General features: G+C 40.7%; 1 protein-coding gene across 1 annotated transcript in view; it reads left to right on the top strand.

Annotated features, from left to right (window-relative positions):
- The window catches only part of LOC122791714 (trans-1,2-dihydrobenzene-1,2-diol dehydrogenase-like), a 607,543-nt gene that overhangs the window by 215,103 nt on the left and 371,889 nt on the right, over positions 1 to 20,551 (top strand). Inside the window, exon 3 of the mRNA XM_044059611.1 lies at positions 16,765 to 16,928. Within this exon, the coding sequence (XP_043915546.1) occupies positions 16,765 to 16,928 (164 nt within the window). The remainder of the gene's footprint in view (positions 1 to 16,764; positions 16,929 to 20,551) is intronic.

Below are 20,551 nucleotides of genomic sequence, written 5' to 3'. Positions count from 1 at the left end.
ATAAGATTATGTGGCTGCATCCTATACAGAGTCACCAGGCAGTTTCATTGCAGATGGTACACTTCACTTAATAACAATACCTTAATTAATTAATAGCATAATTAATTAATGGCTTTAATACCTGACAAAAATTCACTTAATTTTTATGGTAGAATTTGTTACAGAAATCATAAAAGATTCTGGGATATGGCTTCTATTTTTACAAATTTTAACTCTTTTATACTCTAGATCGACTCAACTTACACTAGTCAATGGGAACACCATCCTGGAGCAGATTATACTAAATTCTTATAAGTTTATTAAAGATGATAAATTCAAAGTGATTAATAATGTTTTCATCTGGTTAACAAAATTTACCTTAGAAGTAAATTTATTTAAATCTTTTGACTCTGCATATATTAAATCAATTCTTAAACAGTTTAAGAAATAAGTTTGTAAAACTCCATTAATATCAAAATGGGAATTTTTGTGCTTTCCTATTACACACACATCTAGATTTAAGGAAACTTGGAAAAATGTTAAAATGAATTTACTTAAAAGGACTGGATTAGTATTATGGTCTAATTGCTTTGAAAAAGGAAAAGTTAAGTCCCCAAAATACTTAATGAAAGAATATAAGCTGGATGGAATCTGCTAACCGGTTAATATCATCCATCAGTAAGAAATTAAATGAATTTGTAGATAATACATGAAGAGGACTAGAACACTATTCCCCTATTATATGAATATATGAATGCTATCGTCGAACATAGATTGACCTACAAAGGAAGCTTGTCTAAGCTATAAAAGTTAATTATAAATAATAATTTTGATGCAAAATTCTGGAACTTTTTAGATAGTAAAGTGGATTGAGTGACTCAATAGATGGTAAGAATAAAATTTTGTTACTTAAATCAATTAGTCAAACTTCTTCAAGTTTATACTGCAAAGTTTTTATGTGGGTATATATATACATAGAATGTAAAAGCTCATTGGATACGCATGTTTATGGATTGTGTAAAATTAAATGTATATTTTTATTTTTATTTATTTTACATTTGTTAACCAGGAGTGTCCAGCTGAGCTATTGCCCTTTTTCAGCGGAAGCCCAGGGAGAAAAACTCCAGAGATATACAATGCAATAAAAATAGCAGTAGAAAATTTTGGTAGTCAAAATATGTAAGCTACATACATGTATATTGTTGACAGATAAAACACTACTATAAACCAAAAGGAGACTGTTAAAAAAGTATAATAAGTTGTATGTTTTGGTTTAAAAAGAGAGTTGAGTAAATATAAGGTTTTGTATGCAGAGTAGCAAAAACTTAAAAGGTTACATAAGAATTTCAGGGAGTAGAGTATAGAAGAAGCTTTGCAGGTTGCATAGGAAGCATTGGATGAAGTAATTAATGGTAAGTTTTAGTAATTTAATTTGACTGTACTATAAAAGGTAGGTAATAATCAGGGAGGGTGAGTACAATGGCAGGCCCAGTGCTTTTTAAATTGATCTTTGGCTGCTAGCTTAAATTGTTTGGGGCGAGTCAGGGACCTTCTTTCTAGTGGGTGTTTGTTCCATGCAATAGAGGGATGGTAGCTATATAAGTTGCACCCTGTGTTGGATTTGGGTTTATGGATTTTTAGTAAGTCTTGGGTTGAGCTTTGGAGAAGTCTGGTAGGGGAGTAGTGAGAGATGAAAGAAGATAGACTTGGTCAGAAATCAGGCTGATATAGGATGGAGTGTATGATTTGGAGTTGAGATTGTAAGAACAGGTGAGGTAGTTCGGGCCAGTTCAGGTATTTTAGGGGAGACAGCGGTGAGATTTATATGTTTGTTGAGCTGCAAATCTGGCTATCTTGTGGTAGGTTGATTCTAATTTGGAAAGTAGGGAGGAGTTCAGATTTGTGAGTATTTGGGAACAATAAGTTAAGCATGGTAGAAGTTAGGCATGGGTAAGAGAAATCCTAGCTTCAGTAGTTAGGAATTTGTTGTTCCTGTACAGTAGTCCTAGCTTTTGGTGGGATTTTTTGATACAATTGTTAATGTGAAGATCGAATTTTAGTTGGTCGTGAATGGTAATGCCAAGGAGTTTTGTGCTAGTATCGACTTCTATAGGAGTATTGTTTAGGGACCTCATGGAGAAGGAAAGTTTAATGTGGTTTGCAGACTTAGGTAGAAAGAGTAGTAATTTTGTTTTCTTAGGGTTGAGGATGAGCTGATTATTAGTAAGCCATGTCTCTACTGAGTTGAAAGATGTCTGGGTATTTGTTTGTGTATACATTTCTCAAGGATTTTGGGGAGAGGGGAGAGGATAGCGATAGGTCTGAAATTGGATATTTCTGTGGAGTTACCTCCTTTATGAATGGGAATAGTATAAAACTGTTTCCAGATAGAAGGAACTTTAGACTCAGAGATGGAGAGATTGATTAGTATGGATACAGGCATAGCAAGGGAGTGTGCAGCAATCTGGAGAAAGTTAGAAGGAATATTGTCTGCTGATATAGAGTATGGTTTGAGCTTTGAGAGTAGAGTTCTGATAGTCAGTGGAGACAGGTTTGAGATAGGAGTTTACTAAGATAGTGGCTGAGGGGTGTATAGGTATGTTTGAAGTGTTGTTTGAGAGGTTAGTTTGGAAATGGATTCAGTAAGGTAGGTGTTGAAGGTATTGGCAATTTCTTCACGTGACTTGTCGGGACATGGGTTTGGTTAAGTTGGGGTACCTGGATGTGTATTTGGTTTATAGCATTCCAGAATTGTTTTGGATCAGATTTTAATGTTTTTTGGGGATTATAATGAAAGTCCTTTTTGTCTTTGTTGATGAGTTTTTTTGTTTGATTTCTAAGTTCTTTATACTTTGAGAGGTCATCTGGAAGTTTGGTTTGTACCCATGTTTTCCATGCCCTATCTTTGGATTTCATAAGGGTAACGGGTGGTTTTAGCTAGCCAGGATGAAATGTTTGCCTTTTCTCACTGGGGCTCGAGTATTTAAAATATTTAGGAAAGTTGAGTTGAAAGCATTTACTGCTTCGTTGAGTGGGAGCTGAGTAAGGAAATTCTAGTTAATTCTAAAGAGGAAGGTTTTAAAAGTGTCTGGGTTAAAGGTTGAAAGTTTGCGGTAGGTGATAAGTCGGTGTGGATGGGGAGGTGGGTGATGTATGATAGCACTTTTATAGGTGAGTGGTCGCTCAGGGCATCAGGTAGAGTTTCAGGGTTATGAAGAATGAGACTTGTTAGTATGGGCAGGTTTGGAGATTAGTTGTATAAATCCATGGTTTGGATTATTAAGGTTATGCCAATTAATGTTTATGTCCCTAAGAAGGACAGTTTCATTAGGGAAATTTAGGGAGAGATATGACGGTATATTTTCCATTAAGGGGATGTTGTCCCCTGGTGGAATCTATATTGGCTACTACTGTGGTGGTAGTAAAGTCATTGGGTTTGAGGTTTGCTATTATTATTTCAGCAGGTGTAAAGGAGGGAATTGGTTCTTTAGGAAGGGAGAGAGTGAAGTAGCTAAAGTAAACTAAAGCAACACCTCCACTTTTTTTCTTTAAGCGATCTTGGTGAAGTATATTATAACCTGGAGGAAGAATGTCTTTGTCTTGGTTCTGAGGTTTAAGCCAAGTTTCTGTGACAGAGATAATGTCTGGGGTATGAAGAGATACCAAAGCATGAAACTGGCTTAGTTTGTTCGAGTATTGATAGAGTAGAAGGAGATTTTCTTTTTTGGTATGGATGGTTGATTAGAATTGGGGGTGATATTTTGTGGGGTGTTAGGAATAGTGATAGGACCAGGGTTTGAGTGTGTATCACCTGACAAGAGCAGAGTCCTTGGGAAGTCATAAGCTTTCATTTGTTGTGGGTAGTTGTGAAAGTATTTTGTTTTATACGTAGATGTACTATGGTTGAAAGGAGGAGATTTTATTTTAGAGAGCAGTATATTAATTGGAAGGGTAGATGCAGAGATGAGTATGGGTTGCTGAGGGTGGGAAAAGCAGTTTTGATGAGGGTAGGTAGGGGCTTTATGTATAGGGGTTAAGAGTGTGCGAGGTGATGTTATGTTGTATAGGAAGAGCAGTTTTTGGGAAGAGGTAAGTATGTTTTAAGGGGTTATGGTCTGATAATGCTTCTTTAATTAGATGATAATACTAATGAATATTCCACTTCCTGTATCTGTAAAAGCCAAAGAGCAAAATCAATATTCCACTTCCTGTATCTGTAAAAGCCAAAGAGCAAAATCAATATTCCACTTCCTGTATCTGTAAAAGCCAAAGAGCAAAATGAATATTCCACTTCCTGTATCTGTAAAAGCCAAAGAACAAAAATGTTTTGGGCTGTGTAGGCAGTTGCTAGAAAAGTTACAAAAAATGGAAATCAAACTCGTTCCTTCGTTCAAAGAATTTTTAAATTTTAACAGCAATACTATATATAAAACTGAAAAATAAGTGATCAGAATAAGATCTATAAATCATACTAAGACTTTTAGTGGTTGGGATAGCCTTGAAATATTGCTGTTGAAATCCCAAGACTCTTAATGTTTTAATTATGTAAGATTACCTTGATGAGTTAATGTATTCCCATCATTGTATAACAATATGTAATGTTGCATTTCTTCCTTTCTGTGTATTTATTGTAAACATGTTAAATTAATAAAAAAAAATTCTTACAAAAATCTAGTATCTTCAGAATGTGGACCCACTCAGAATGAACAGCTTAAGCCCACATCCCACTTTTCAGTTAGGAGTTAGAATTCTTGTATTCTCATATGCAGTAGTCGGAGATCCATCAGATCTAACTAGTGTTGTGCTGAGTTCTCCTAGTGCTGCTTTTAACCATTGTCCTGTAACTGACACTGCAGCTCCTGTGTCAATTAGGATAAGCTCCTTTGGCATCCCCACTATCGTCCCTTGATCAAACAGTGTACCATCTACCTGAAGGACAGTGGGCCAAGGAGAGCTAGGGATATAGGGATGCACACCATCACTCCAACCTATGGGAGAACGTTTTCTGAACTTTAATCAAGTCTGTTCACACCAGAGTGATAACACTGACATTTTGTTGAACAGCTCTACTGTCACTGTTATAATTTTGCTTTTTAACATTTGCCTTCTTTTGCAAAGCACAGCATAAATTCTCTACTTTCTTTCTACCTACGAATGAGTTTCTGTGAAAATCGCCTCAAATAAAGGAGATGATGAAGGCACAGCATCCCCCTCATTCACCTGATTTTGTCCATTTTTAACCCACTGTAAATCTGATATTGTTCCAAAACTTTGGGGTCTATAACTTTACCTCCGTTTTTTTTGTTTTCTTTTTAATTTATCTCCGTACTACAGTGGCTTTACCTCCCTTTTTTGTTTTCTTTTTAATTTATCTCTGTACTACAGTGGACACTCCTTTTCATGTCCCAATTTCTTGAAATAGAAACAGAGAAAAGGCTCAACCTTCTCTTCTGATGAGCCCGCAGTTCAAGTCCCACTTAAGTACTGCAGTTGGACATGGCCTTGACCGGTAGCACCTGCCTATTGTGTACTTCCATGATTACCAAAAAGAAAAACTTTGATTATTTGAGCTTGTGATGTAGCAGACAAAATTTGTTTTTGTTTTGGTATTTCTGTGCTGCTTCTGTCAAAGTGGTGGCACTACTACTGTTTTAATCATCATGGCTTTGTCTGTTGCTGATAGTTTTTGTATAAATTCCTCTTATTTTTATTTCTTGAAGGGGAGTTTCTTGGGGCTACCTGTCGTACATGAAACAATATGCTGTTTGCCAGTGATCTTCCTGATCTACCAGGCTGTCATTTTTCAATCTGCTAAAAATATTTAATAATTTTGGACTTGCCTAGTGTGCTTAGGCTACTGCTTTCAGTTGTCCCATTTGTGTTCTCATATCTGCTCAGTCCCCTCCTTGGGTGTGCTTCCCCATACATGCACCATGTTGCTGATGTTGCCACTGAGATGTGGGGGACGATAGGAGAAGAAATACTGTTCTGTTTCTGCTCCATCAGGAACTTGCAACTGAGATATCTACCCCCTCAGAAGTACACACATTCTGTATTTGTATAATTTATTACCATTCAGAAGTGATGAAAAGGACTTTGAACAAAGCTTAGCTGTGTACTGAGAGTTCTCTCGTTCTCTCTCTCTGTCATGGGGTGGAGGTGTGTTAAAAATTTTTTGCATTATGTAACTGTAGGTATTAAATTTGTTGCTTTGTCTTTTTAGAATCTAACCATTCCTTTAATGTATTGAATTTTAGTGTGCCAGTTGGTGTCCTGTTAGAGATACGAGGTGAAGCTGTTAACTGCCGTTCTGCTATGCTGCCACTTCATGAGTTATTGAAGTTGCTGTTCTACTTTGAATCCTGGTGGCTGGTAGTCATTCTTAATACCACTGAACAAGATAACTGCGAAACCATTAGTGTCTTTCACGACATGGCCTAAATCTGTTCACGAAGGGCAGCCATGACCTAAAGGAGTGGTTTAACCAAAATCATATCAGAACCAACCAACTCTCAAATAACCATTCTGTCTTAGATGTGGGGGGCACTAATACTCCAGCCAAAGTAGCTGCTAACACCATTCATCCCCACCTGCTCACTGACCACTACACAATGATTTTCACAGTTGAAAGCTCCTGAGTACAGTGAACCATTAACATAATATCCTTCAGACCAAAATTTAAGTATAGCTTTTCTGAACTTCAGGCAACTCTCACAAATTGACTAGACACCAATTTTGTTCACCCAGGACTCAGAAATAGCTACCAGTTCTCTAACAGCCACCCTTCTAGCAAAACAAAACAAAAGTAAATTTTCCTCACCTGTTGGCTCCAGAAACCAAACTAAAATTCAGAGATAAAGCTCGGAAAATATTGACACAGATGAAAACAGAAACTAATGAAAAATCAAAACCTACACGTTCACATGTATAGCAACAAAAATAATGCCTAGATAAACACTGTACATATGTGGGAGGGGAAAGCATTACAAGGCACAAAGTTGTATACATCCAAAACTATCAAGCCATCTTTTTGAAGTAAATCCCCAAAATACTGGACCCAAGTAACCAGAATAGACTAGACAAACACATGCCAACAGCAATTACTTAATCTCTAAGGTTTTGTTACTGAATCCACCAAATTATCCTCCCATGATATCAGCAAATTCCCCAGCCTCAGAATCAAGCCGACCATAATTCTCCCCACAATTTTCTTTCAAAGCATTTATAGCAACAGACATTGAAAACATCAGTACAATTCCAGAAAACAGACAAGACCTGTGCAGAACATAACCAATCTGCTCAACCACATTTATAAATTTTGTTTTTGCCAAAATAGTTCCCCCAAACTATAGCAAGATGTCAACCAACCCTACCCCCCCCCCCCCCCAAAAAAAAAAAAATCCTGATTATATCTCCTTACAAGAACTCCTATCTGAAAACGAACATGGATTCTGGGCAAACTCCAATACATTGACAGCTATCTTGGAAACTGATTACATGTTAATGGCCATGTACAAAGGTCAAGTAACAGGAGTTACACTTATACATCTAACCACGGCTTTTGACATTGTTAATCATACATTTCTTCAATCCATTGCTAGCTCCTGACAGTGCAAAGCTTCTCAGTGGTTAGGCTTTCTCTCCCGTTGTATATTCGGTATTAAAATATGCTGTTCTACCTCCGATAAAGGTACTTTACTCAAATAAGTTCTCAAAGGCTTGATTCTTTCATATCTGCTGTTTTAATGTATACATACACAGAATGTATTCTGATGGCTTCTATCTCCCCATAATTTTATATGTCGATGATATGTTCATTTACAGTTCACGCTTCTCTCCTCACAACTTTAAAATCCATTTTCAGCAAGGCTTTCTGTCCTTTGCCAGCAGATAAGCTCCAGAAAATTACTGTGTCTTGTAAAATCAAAGTCTTGCTATTTGGGACTCCACAAAACATAAATCCACACTGTATGACCTAGCCATTCTTGGGTATTAAAAAAATCTCGTGTGTGTGTGTGTGTGTGTGTGTGTGTGTGTGTGTGTGTGTGAGAGAGAGAACATGTTAAGCATACATACATAAAGCTGCAAAAGCTGTCACTGATATCTGTTTGCCTGCTACCAGTTTGCTGATTCTTTTTTTATTAAACAAGTATAACATATATATGCATGAATATATTTCTGCAAAAATGTCTGGCATTGTCCACACTGACATGTCATGGAACAGCATTTTATACACCCAGTCAGCATAGAGATTTGAGTGGTTCCTCAGAAAAATGGGGTACTCACTACCAGAGAAAATGTTGTTACTTTTCAGACATGTTATTACTATATACTGTATGTTAACATTTTATATTAATTTTCTGAAGCAAAGTGTTTATATGGTATTCATTCCTATCAGATGAAAGCCTAAACAGTGCTGGAGAAACTTGGTACTGATTGTTTTAATTTGCAGTGTTTTGCAGATATTTTCACTGACTACTCTAATATCTAATAAATATGCAAATGTGCATAGTAGTCATAAATATACATGTATCTTAAAAATGGAGTGACAGCTACAACATGGCTTTAAAGCAAATTTAAAAGATCACAACTATACAAATAATTGTTACACTGATAGTTGGATAAATAAATAAGCAGGTGTATGTTGCTGCCCAAAGGTCCAAGCCCAGAAAGCAAAAAATAATCGGAATAAAAGAACAAGGCAGGACCACCAGGCTCATAAAATCCACCTTAATTTATTTAACATAAAATGGGATGAGTGCTTTCACGTGTATAACATGCTTCTTCATATCTCAAAAAACAAAACCATCCATCCAAATTTAAATAGCAGCATGTGTCCCACCCTTTTAATTAAATCCAATAAAACAAGTAAGCATCATGAAATGAAACAATTAAGCATCATTAGTAAGGCAAACCAAGAGCTTAAAGTTACTAGCATTTACATAAATACACTGATAGTTGGGGTCTCTCTGTTATGGTTAGAAAGGTAGTGATGTACAGTTTATGTGTCTAATTACTTGTTCAATATAAAATCATTATGTCTGGCTGACACATTGTCACCAGTGCAAAGAGGAATTTGTACTATTGAAATTTGATATTTTAACTTTTTTGTAACTTTTTTAGTTTTTGAGATTAATATATTTGTTTTAGAGAGGTTGCAAAACTGCATTTTCAGGAATTCAGCTTAAGTGAAAGCTGTCTAGCCAGGAAATCTGTAGGTGCCCGATGGTGTGAAATTCCACTAGGCTAGGTGTTACTGAGTGACAACAGTGCATTTTGTTAGATGAACATCTAGGGGTGATGACCACATTAGAATGTAATAGTAAGGTGTATTTAGCCAGTATTTTTGTTAGATTACCAGTGAGAAAGGGAGAAGTTTCAGACTTTGGAAATTTGAATAGGAATTGTTCAAATAAAAGGTCTTCGTCATCTGGTAGTCATTGTGATTTGTTAAAGATGTGGAGTGACGTTCTTTGCGTTTGTGCGGGTTGGGGAGAGGCTAGAGAACAGAATTTACTTATTCTGTGTAAGCAGGTGCTCTTGGAGATATAAGCTGCTTCCTTTCACAAAAAAAAAAAAAAAAAAAAAAAAAAAAACTGTTATTGGAAGGGCGTACCTGGGCTGGGCAAGCAACATCCCTTTGCTAACCCTTTAGCGTTATGAAGAGAGAAGTGTGACATTTTTTAGACTCAGAAAACTTGCCGCTTGATTTTGGTCTTGATTTGTTCAACATAATGCTTATGGGTAAGAGACTGGTTTAGCCAGATTCCTGATGAAAGAGGTGTGTGTTTTAATAGGACGCCAGAATGTCTTTGAAATATCAGTTTTCAGATTGATCTACACTTTTTTCTTGCTCCAGAGATCATGGGATTTGTCTTTTTGAAATCAAAAAGCAGTCTGATATTGAGTTTAATTTAAGTATTTAGATCAATCGACACCTGTTTGTCGAGTCTTTTTTTCCCTTTCTTCCCTTATCTTGTTGGCCTTCGGCCCCTACCCTTCCCCCAGTCCATTAGTGACTAAATTAGTTGTCCTTTTCTCTGTTAAGGGCTTGTGTGTGTGTGTGTGTGTGTGTGTTTGTGGCTTGTTTTAGCCTTTAATAATTTAATTTAATAATTTAATATTTTTTTCTGTAAAGGGTGTGTCTGTAGTGTGTTTGTGTTGTGTCAGGCACTCCTTTTTACAATGTCAAAAGACAAGGTCTCAGGCTTCAAGAAGTGTGACTCGTGCTGTCAGAAAATGTCTCTGACAGATGGTCACACTTCTTGTGTGTATTGCCTGGGACCTGTGCACCTGCAGGACTCATGCTGTTTGTCTTGGTTTTAGCCCTAGAGTCCTGCAGGAACGCAAGAACAAGCTAATCTTGCGGGGCTTATTAAAGCCTGAAGGCCCCCCGACTCAGTCTGTGTCGGGGAAGCCTTCTAAAACTTCCAAACAGTCGGCTCCAGTTCCAGAGTCGACTGCTGGAAAGACTAAGTCGGCTTCGACATCGGCTCCGGCTGGAGCCAATGTTTCCAAGCCTCATACTGTTACCTCTGCTCCGGCTGGAGCCGAGGCTGATAAAACTCCGTCGGCTCCGATACTTTTATCGGAGCCACAGTCTAGGAAGAGGTCCAGAATATCGGCTCCGTGCATTCGGCGCCAGGATCCCCTCTCCTTTCTGAACGGAGCCATAAAACTCATTCCTCACGGTCTTCCAGGTTATCTGACCATGATTTGCAAAGGGTAGTGAGTCGACTTCTCAAGTCCGAGGCACTGGCCCAAATGCTGCATAGCCCGACTCACCAGTCAGTGGCTATTTCCGTTCCCCAATACATTCCTCCTCCGACTCCTTTGAGTTCGGAGCCATGGCTGTCGGTGCGTCGGATCCGATACCTTCCCTTTCGGCTCCGTCGTCTGCTCCGATCTCCTCCTTGGCGGGATCTTGGCGCCGAGCTTCCCTCGTAGGCTCTGAGGGGGCGAGTGGCATCGGACCCTTGTCCGACCCCGCTCTCCCTCTCGGGGCTTCGGCGTTGGTGAGTTCGGCTCCGACATCGGCTTCGGAGCCGTCCCTGTCAGTGCTGGGGGAGGTCCTTGTCTCTTCGGAGCGGGGGCCTCTGGCCTTGCCTGACAGGGGTGCCTTCGAGGTCATGCGGAGCGTGCTAGAACCAGGTTCTGCCCCACAGTCGGCTCCTTCAGCCCCCCCATCTACAGTGCCTGCGGTGATTTCTACTCACCCCCTTGTCTTAGACCGCAGAGAGCAAACTCCTCAAGTTTCCCCATTGGGAATTTCCTCCTCTTCTGAGGCCTCTCCTGACCCGGCAGGAGATCCCCCAAGGAAGAGGCAGTGCAAGAGGAAGCACATTGACTCCCCTGAGTCTATCACTTCTGACACTGACTTAGAGGAATCTGAAGGTTCCCCTCGATCCCCCTCTGAGGATGTCTCCTTTGCTGACATCCTTGAGATCCTGAAACAGAGGGGGAACTGGTCAGCCCTTAACCCTTCGGAGGATGAGTCAGTGTATCTTGAGGCGTTTGGCTCTCGCCCTTCTACCTCCTGGGTGTGCCCTCCCTTTGACCCCCTTATGGAAGTGGTGGCAAGGAAGGCTTGGACGGCTCCTGATTCAGTGGAACCCACCCCGAGGAGACCATCTAAATTTATTACTGCCCCTAGAGATAAAGATTTTTTATCCAAAGGTGTCCCTGTTGATGCCATGGTGGTGGCTGCAGCCACTAAGAAGGAGTTGGCTGATCCTTCGGTTCCTGTCCATCCTCCTAATAAGGAATCTAGGACCATGCACAGGTACGGCAAGCGGATGTTCTCATCAGCGACCTTTACGATGTGTTCGCTGAATTACTTATGCCACTTCAATCTTCTCCAGAGAGATTTACTCAAGGATATGGGTGAACTGATAAAGGATCCTACAGCTGAGGGGTTCAAAGACACAATGAACTCCCAGTTGGCAACCCTGAATTCCATCGTTAACTCCTCCATGCGGCTGGTATCATATGCTACAGATGGGGTGAGTAGAGCCGCAGGCACAGGTGTTGCCTTACGACGTCACGCCTGGATGCGGCTTTGTAACTTTGCGGACCCTTTCAAGGCGTCCTTCACCAATTCTCCCTTTGATGGATCATCCTTGTTTGGTCCACAGGTGAAGGATACATTGACCAGGTGCGAGGTAGAAGGTAAGACTCTCTCTGCTGTAGGAGTCCGTTTTTCTACCCCTTCTAGACCCTATCCCAAAGGTCAGATGGGAGGAAAGATGTGGTTCCGCAAACAATCCCAGGGAGTCTCATCTGACGCACAAGGCCGATTCCCCTCTAGAGGCAGAGGGGGGAATAATAATAATAGACACCGCCCTAGAGGCAGAGGAGGTCCGCAAAACCAGGGTAGCAGAGAAATGTTCTCTGACAAACCCTTTCAGCATCCCTGAGGGGCTGCCCGGCTGTCCACCTTCGGAGGCAGTCTGGGGAAGGTTATCCCTGTACCCAAAAGCCTGGCTTTCCCTTACTCAAGACAAATGGGTACAGTCGATAATATCTGAGGGTTACAAAATTCCCTTTGTTCACATCCCATCCCAACCCAAAAGATCCCTTCCAGACATTCCACCCGGTCTAAGGGAACAAGCAGCATTAGAAATTTCAAAGCTGCTATCAAAAAGAGCTATCCAATCAGTCCCAGCAGACCAGCAAGGATCCGGAATCTACTCCAAATTCTTTTTGGTACCAAAAAAAACAGGGGACTGGAGACCCATACTGGATCTCAGCTACTTAAACAAGTATGTCAGGAAAACAAAATTCCGGATGGTCACGCTACAGTCCATTCTACCCTTCTTGGGTCAGGACAATTGGATGTGCTTGATAGATCTTCAGGACGCGTACTACCACATCAAGATGAACAGACGCTCCAGGAGATATCTCCGCTTCAGGCTGGGAGCCAGTCACTACCAGTTCAGGGCCCTGCCCTGGTCTCACTACAGCCACCCGTGTGTTTACCAAATGCATGGCAGTGGTCACTTGAGACGTCAAGGATTCCAGGTGTTTCCATATTTAGACGACTGGCTCCTTACCGCCACCACCAGACATCAGCTTCTTCTATCCAGGGACTTCACCATCCAATCTTGCCAAGCTCTAGGCATTTCGATAAATTTCGAAAAATCTGCCTTGTCGCCTTCTCAATCTATTACCTTTATAGGCGCCATCTTAGACACACTCAATCTTTCAGCCAGACTCACAGAGCAGAGAGTGTCAGACATTCGGAACCAAGTTTCCCTTCTCTTACAATGCAACAAAGTCAAAGCCAGACTAGTTTTGAAGGTGTTAGGACTCATGGCAGCAGCTATTCCCCTTCTCCCCTTAGCTCGCTTTCACATGAGGATCCTCCAATGGATGCTGTTTACTCAATGGTCCTTTCAACAGCTCCCGATGTCCCATACCATATTGATAACTCAGTCATGCAAAAATCAACTGTCTTGGTGGATCACATCACCTCAACTTCTCCGAGGAAGACCCTTCACTCCCCCCCCCCCCAGTCGCCACATTGACAACAGACGCCTCCCTGATCGGGTGGGGGGGGCATTATCAGGGCAGGACAGTCCAGGGCACGTGGCAACCTTTCGAGTGCCACTTGCACATAAACGTCTTAGAGATGAGAGCAGTGCTTTTAGCGTTGCAAGCCCTTCACGACTCTCTTCCCACTGGGACTATTGCAATTCAAACGGACAACATGTCCGTAGTGTGGTACATCAACAAACAAGGCGGAACCAGATTATACCCTTTATGTCGAGAGGCACTCAGACTTTGGCAATGGGCGATCTCTTCTCAGCGTTTTCTGATAGCAACGCACATTCCCGGGAAATCCAACGTTATTGCAGACAAATTGAGCAGAGCAATTCTCATGCCCCACGAGTGGTCTCTAAAGAAATCAGTTCTAGAAGAAGTATTCCTAAGATGGGGCCAGCCTTGCTGCGATCTTTTTGCTACTCCCCAAAACAGCAAGTGTCATGACTTCTTCACTCTCTTCCCGTTACCAGGCCATCCCACCAGAGACACTCTAGTCCACGATTGGCCCCGGGGACTTCTATATGCCTTTTCCGCCTTTCCACTGATATCTCAACTAATTCAGAAAGCCATCGCCTTGAGAGTGACAATGATCCTCATTGCCCCTTACTGGCCTCGACAGATATGGTTTCCCTTTCTTCATCGTTACCTTTTGGAGCAGCCTTGGCATGTGGACCCAGTACCAGATCTGATAACCCACCAATCGGGTCAGCTGCACCAATCTCTGCCTTCTCTAAACCTCACAGCATGGTTTCTCCGATTCCAACGTTAGCCAGGCTTCCCTCAATATCTCGCTCGGTCCGAGATATCTTGATAGCCTCTCATAAATCTTCTACCCGGAAGATTTATAGTAGCAAATGGAAACGCTTCTCTTTTTGGGCAACATCAAGAAACATAGATCCCTTTACTGCACCTATCCCGACTATTCTAGACTTTCTAGCAGAACTCTTTCATTTAGGATCTTCTGCATCTACCATTAGAGTTCAATTGGCTGCCATATCAAATTTTCATGTTGGTGTTTCAGAGTCTAGCATCATGGCTCACAAACTCTGTAAAGCCTTTTTAAGGCGATTTCTTCTCAAACCTCCAATCAAAGATCCCCCGCCTCAATGGGATTTGAACTTGGTTCTGGCATCTTTAATTCTTCCCCCCTTCGAACCGGCGGCTTCATGTTCTCTGAAGTTGCTTTCTTGGAAGGCACTTTTTCTGGTAGCTATAACTTCAGCGTGAAGGGTATCTGAACTCCATGCTCTGTGCAGTCGTCCTCCTTACTTAGTGTTTCACAAAGACAGGGTATCCCTCCGTACTAATCCATCCTTTTTGCCTAAAGTTTCCTCTCAAATAAACCTAAACCAAATTATTGATCTCCCCGTCTTTTTCCCTAACTATTCGAACAGGTCAGAACAAAAACTACATTTTTGGGATGTTCATCGCCAACTTAGATGTTACTTAGGACTAAACAATTCAGGAAATCTAATCAATTGTTTCTGTCATATGCGGAAGGGAAATTGGGCCTTCCAGTTACTAAAGTATCCCTCTCTAGATGGCTCACCTCTACAATTACCTTCATCTATGAGATCAGACACCAAAAACTACCCTCAAGACCTAGAGCTCATTCAACTAGGGCATTAGCTACATCCGTAGCTTTTCAGGATAGGCTGCCAATAGATTCCATTTGTGCAGCAGCCACCTGGGCTTCTCCTCATACATTCATTTCACATTACAAATTGGACATGGTTTCCAGAAGCCGTGCCAGTTTTGGTTCCACTGTTCTCAAGAGTCTGTTCCGATAGGCCACCGGGATAAGGTGCTAGGGCGGTCCCATCCAGCAACAATGAAGGCGAGATTGACAACTTAACATTAAGAAGTTATGTACCTACCATAACGTTCCATGTTAGTTGTCTTCTTCTCGCCTTCTTTCTTGCGTCCCACCCTCCTTCCCCCAAGCCTGGACAGACCGACAGGAATTCAGTTTGTGTTCTTCCTCTGGAAGTTGTCATTCCCACACGTTCTTCCGCCTCTTTTATCCTTACTGTGGTCTGCGATACTTTTTACGCAGATTGTTTTGAGGTGGGTTTCCCTACTCCATTCTATGGAGACTAGGATTGCTTGGTATAGCTGTCAAACGAGATCTGAGTAGTTACCGCCTAGCATTGTGGGATATAGGGGAGCCTCGAGCCGGTGGAATTAGCTCTCGAGCTTTAGTTTTGGCCGAGTCGGAGCCGAGGATCGGCTCCGAACCCATCCAGCAAGAAAGAAGGCGAGAAGAAGACAACTAGCATGGAACGTTGTGGTAGGTACATAACTTCTTATTATCAGCCATTGAATTGGTAAGGCCAGTCCATAACCAATGGGATTGGTTATTTTCAGTGAAACTGGCTAGGCTTAAAATGGCCCGCAAGGACACCTAGCGTAGTATCTATAAACCTATATGTAAGGGAAGGCTAGACAGGACCTTATTAATGAAGCATGAGGATAGCAGAGGCTCCAAGACTGACCTCTGGGAACATCTTGGAATAGTGGAGGTGAGGAAAAGACTGATGATCCCAAGTTTAATTTAGAGGATGCCTGGAGTAGGTAATTCCAGAAGCATTCTATAGTAAACTCTCAGTTATCCGGAACGTAAGCAACCAGCACTCTCAAGCAACCGGTAAAACAAAAATAGAAGAAATAAAGTAAAAAATTTCATGTGTTTCACTTTGTGTTTGAAAATGTTTGGTTGGAAAAAATAATTTTATATGAGTTTGCTTCTTGGTTTAAATTCAAATATTACTTATAAGGAAGAAGCCTTGGTCAAATCACAACTTCTCCAGAAGTCCAAGGAAATATTTTGAAGGATAGCCTAAATATGTGGAGGAAGGGTAGTACGATATGGGCTTTATACATCTTGGTAAGCCATAGGAGAAGTCCATCTGTTGCATGAGAGTTTTTTTACTGGTTTTATCAGCTGATATTGAGACTTTATGGTGAATGTCTATCACAAAGTAGAAAGGTGTTAGAAATTCAGACCTGAGTTATTGTCATGGCTAGGTTAAGGCAGGGAAAGGTGGGGTACCTGGCAATATGAAGTACTGTCTGAGGAAGTCTGTTTTGGAGCTTAAGCCATTTTGTCATTTTTGTTTTTTCAAGGTGTGGATAACTTTACGTAAGTGTGTATGATGTGCATGTTTTTATATCTGTAGTGTATTGTCACTACCTCCATTTAACAGTTGTAGACCTTTTTTTATCGTATTTTCCCCACAGATGTAGTATATGTAGGAGTAGTGAATGCAAAGCATCATGAGGTTGGACTTCTGTTTCTGAGAGCTGGAAAAAATGTCCTTTGTGAGAAACCACTCGCAATGAATCTGAAGGAGGTACAAGAACTAATCTCTGCTGCAAGGGAGAACAAGGTCTTCTTGATGGAGGTATGAGACATTACTGAGAGCACTGCATTTACCAAATTCGTATACTACAGAACGTAAAATCTCAGTTGATGTTGTCATTCAGCTTCTGCAGCCTCATGAAAGTTGAGCTTTTCAGATTAGTTTTGGCAGTATGACTTAAGATGTAACATGCAGGTATTTATTATACATGACTTCATAAGACTGTGCATGCTTTTTGAATATTTGGATATTTGTAACTTTTTCTTATGGAAAAAAAAAACAAGAAAGCTGGTACTATGGAGCCTTCTGCTGTCATTGCTTCCTAGTTGTAATTTTCTTGCCAGCACACTTGTGTCATACCGCCTTGAGGGCACTTTACTGCACAGATTTTTCCCACATATTATTTGACAACTCTGTACATAGCATTTTGAACTCATTCATCCACAATTTGCGAATTCTTTGTTGCCTTTTTATCTACATATATCAATAAACTATACATGTGCAGTCCATCTCCGTGTACCTCTCACAGTAATTTAAGTCTTACAGTTCCTGTAACACATCTGTGATGGATGAGGTACAGACCTTAAATCCTGCCCTGGTGTCATCAAATAATGTGAGGTGCAGGGGGTTAATGAGCCTAAATCCACATCACTGGCAGCTATTATACATTCAGGGGGTGGTTGGCCTCGAGATTATGACAAGTGAGCACTGCTGCCTTTGAGTTACGACTGATAACTTGGGATGCCAAAATAAGCTTTACACCATCAGATACAGACCAGGGTTATAATCATTTACTCCTACAGTAAATAGTTTTTATATTATTAAAAGAAATCAAACTCTACACATCTAATGAAATGTACAACTTTCATTTCTAGAAAGAAGAAAATGTATATTAACTGACATCTCCCCTGACCATAAGTGAATTTTCTTAAGACCCCATCCACTCACGCAAAGAAACATAGCTTGGGGAGGACATTCATTTTCATAGTTAAATTACCCAGTTCCCATTTTTTTTAAGACGTTATACATATTTGATATCAGAGAACTTTTTTTGCCATTTCCATCTAGCATAGTTTTACCTTAATAGTTAACGCCAATCTTTTAATTGGCTGTTGGGTCCCTGTGTTTTGTTCCACCAGTTGGGTTCACTCTTGTTTAGCAGTGAATATCTCCTGACTTTTTTGATACTGCTCACACCTCCTGAACCTGGGTGGAGGATTGATGTGATGGTACTACATCGTTCACTGAAATGATTGACTGACCTTCACTGAAAACATGTACTACAGAATCCCTCCATGCTGCCTCCTGTAACCCACTGCCAGTATTAACAACTCCTGAACATGGTAGGGCTTCATCAGGTTAATCTGGTAGTTTGTTTTTTGCCTCTAGCCTTGCAGCTCTAACGCATAATTAACATGACTTGTCATTCTTACAAAAGTAAAAAGCCCATCCCATGCTGTTGAAGCATCATTTTCATGAGCATTATCACCTTCTGTCTGACAGCATGTTTTCATGCTCCTGCTGTCCAGTCATACCAAACATTTTGTTACGGTTGTGCTTGAGCTAGGTGTTTCCTTGCCTACCCCATGAGCTGCTTAAGACCAGTCCTGAAATTGCGCATATCCACAGTTTTTTGTTTTTTTTATGGGAATTGCCTACACATTCCCCTTCATGAATGAAATATAGAAATCTCCTTACCTTATGACCATGAAAGTGCTAAAATTAGGGAAGACCTGTGGCTTCTTAAGGCAACTCCCTGCATGCAAAGAAGAGAGGGGGCTGATATTTCTCTCTCTCCCTCTTAAGCTAGTCTGTAAATGGTCCCAGCACAGTCTTAAGACTAGAGCTAAACCTATGCACCATATCATTTATTTGTCGATGGTAGAGAGCCGTTCTTTTGATGGACAGATTTTTGATTTTTTTTGTTAAATTTTTATTTTATTACATGACAATTTATTAAAACAAATTTCATCACAGGTTTGTGTCCATCAACATTACCTAACAGTGAAATAAAATGCAGTTTAGCAGGGATAGTTCCTAATGCATTATCAACATATAAATCACAAAGTCACTAGAACATTATACTGTCATCACAGTTCATAATTCAAATGTTCTGTATCATGAAGCCCATGTAACTTCTTCCAACATTGTTTTAGTGCTACTTGTGGCAATTTAAAATGCACCCTCATTCTCATCATCACAGAAATTCAGACAGTTTTCCCCTCCCCTGTCTTTATTTTCACCATGGACCTACATTGTATATGATGAAAAAGGTACTTGTTTACTTTATTATCTTTTTTTTAGTTTTAGGAAATGTAGGTACAGGTGCTACCTTGCAATTTGACCACCTCGAAACTTGACCGTGTTTTCGGCTGCCCGGACGTCCCTCACTTTGACCACCATCTCGCAGTTTGACCCAGAGAGGAGGCTGAAAAGTTGTTCATTGTTTCCTGTTATTGTGCTGTTTATGTAGTGCAGTTGTTTTAAGTATTGCGAAGAAGTGAAGAACTGGAGCCAAAGAAGAGTGATAATGGCAAGAAAAATAAATGGCTGAGCATTGAAAAGAAGAAAGAAATCACAGGTAAAATTGAGAGAGGAGGTAAAAGAGCCCGAATAGCAAAACAGTATGGCGTGCCTAGGTCTACTGTCTCAACATTTTGGAAAAAGAGAGACAGCATCATGGGTGCTAAGGTGTCAAAAGGAGCAGCAAAGGTTTTGGAGAAACACAGAAAAAATATTTTTGAAGATATGGAGAAAATACTTCTTGTTTGGATCCAGGAGAGGCAGATGAAGGGAAATCAATAACTCAGACCATGATTTGTGAGAAAGCCAAGCTCATCTTTGAAGACCTACAAAAAAAACTCCAGGAAGTAGCTTACAGCAAACAGAGGAATTTAAAGCAAGTAGGGGATGGTTCCACAGATTTAAAAAAAACAGAAGTGGCATCCACAGTGGAGGGGCAGCTAGTGCTGACAAAGAAGGTGCACAGAAATTTGTCAAGGAATTTGAAGAACTGATAGAGAAGGCTATCTGCCAAAACATATTTTTAATTGTGATGAAATGGGGCTTTTCAAGAAGAGATTGCCAAGTAGGACTTTCATAACCCAAGAAGAAGCTAGGATTCCAGGTCACAAGCCCACGAAAGATAGGCTGACACTCTTCCTGGCAGCAAACACCAGTGGAGGCTTCAGGCTGAAGCCTCTGCTGGTGTTTTACTCAGGAAACCCAAGATGCTTTGGAAAAAAGATTATAGAATCAAAACTACCTGTAATGTGCAAAACTACCTGTAATGTGGAAATTAAACACCAGAGCTTGGGCAGACCAGCCAGTTTTCAAGGATTGGATTTTCAAAGAGTTTGCTCCAACTGTCAAGAAGTACTTGAGAGAGAACAGTTTGCCAGTGAAAACTGTTCTGTTTTCATATCATTCATCAAAAGTGCCTGGGATGGAGTGTTGCGGAAAGTCCTTTGTGCAGCCTAGGAAACTAGTTCCTTTTCCTAGGGCAAAATTGTAGATGAAGCAGCTGAAAATGCTGGGACAGCTGAAGAGCTTCAAAACATTGTTTCCACAGCAGAGCACCTAGACATAGGGGAAGTGGATGAGGCGCATGTGGAGGAACTGCTACAAGACCATGACGACAAGGTCACAGTGGAGGAACTTTCAGT

Source organism: Protopterus annectens, chromosome 17.part0, assembly GCF_019279795.1.
Source record: "Protopterus annectens isolate FY-2018-M chromosome 17.part0, PAN1.0, whole genome shotgun sequence".
In the NCBI taxonomy this organism is placed as follows: domain Eukaryota; kingdom Metazoa; phylum Chordata; order Ceratodontiformes; family Protopteridae; genus Protopterus; species Protopterus annectens.
This window is presented reverse-complemented; position numbering and strand designations above follow the sequence as displayed.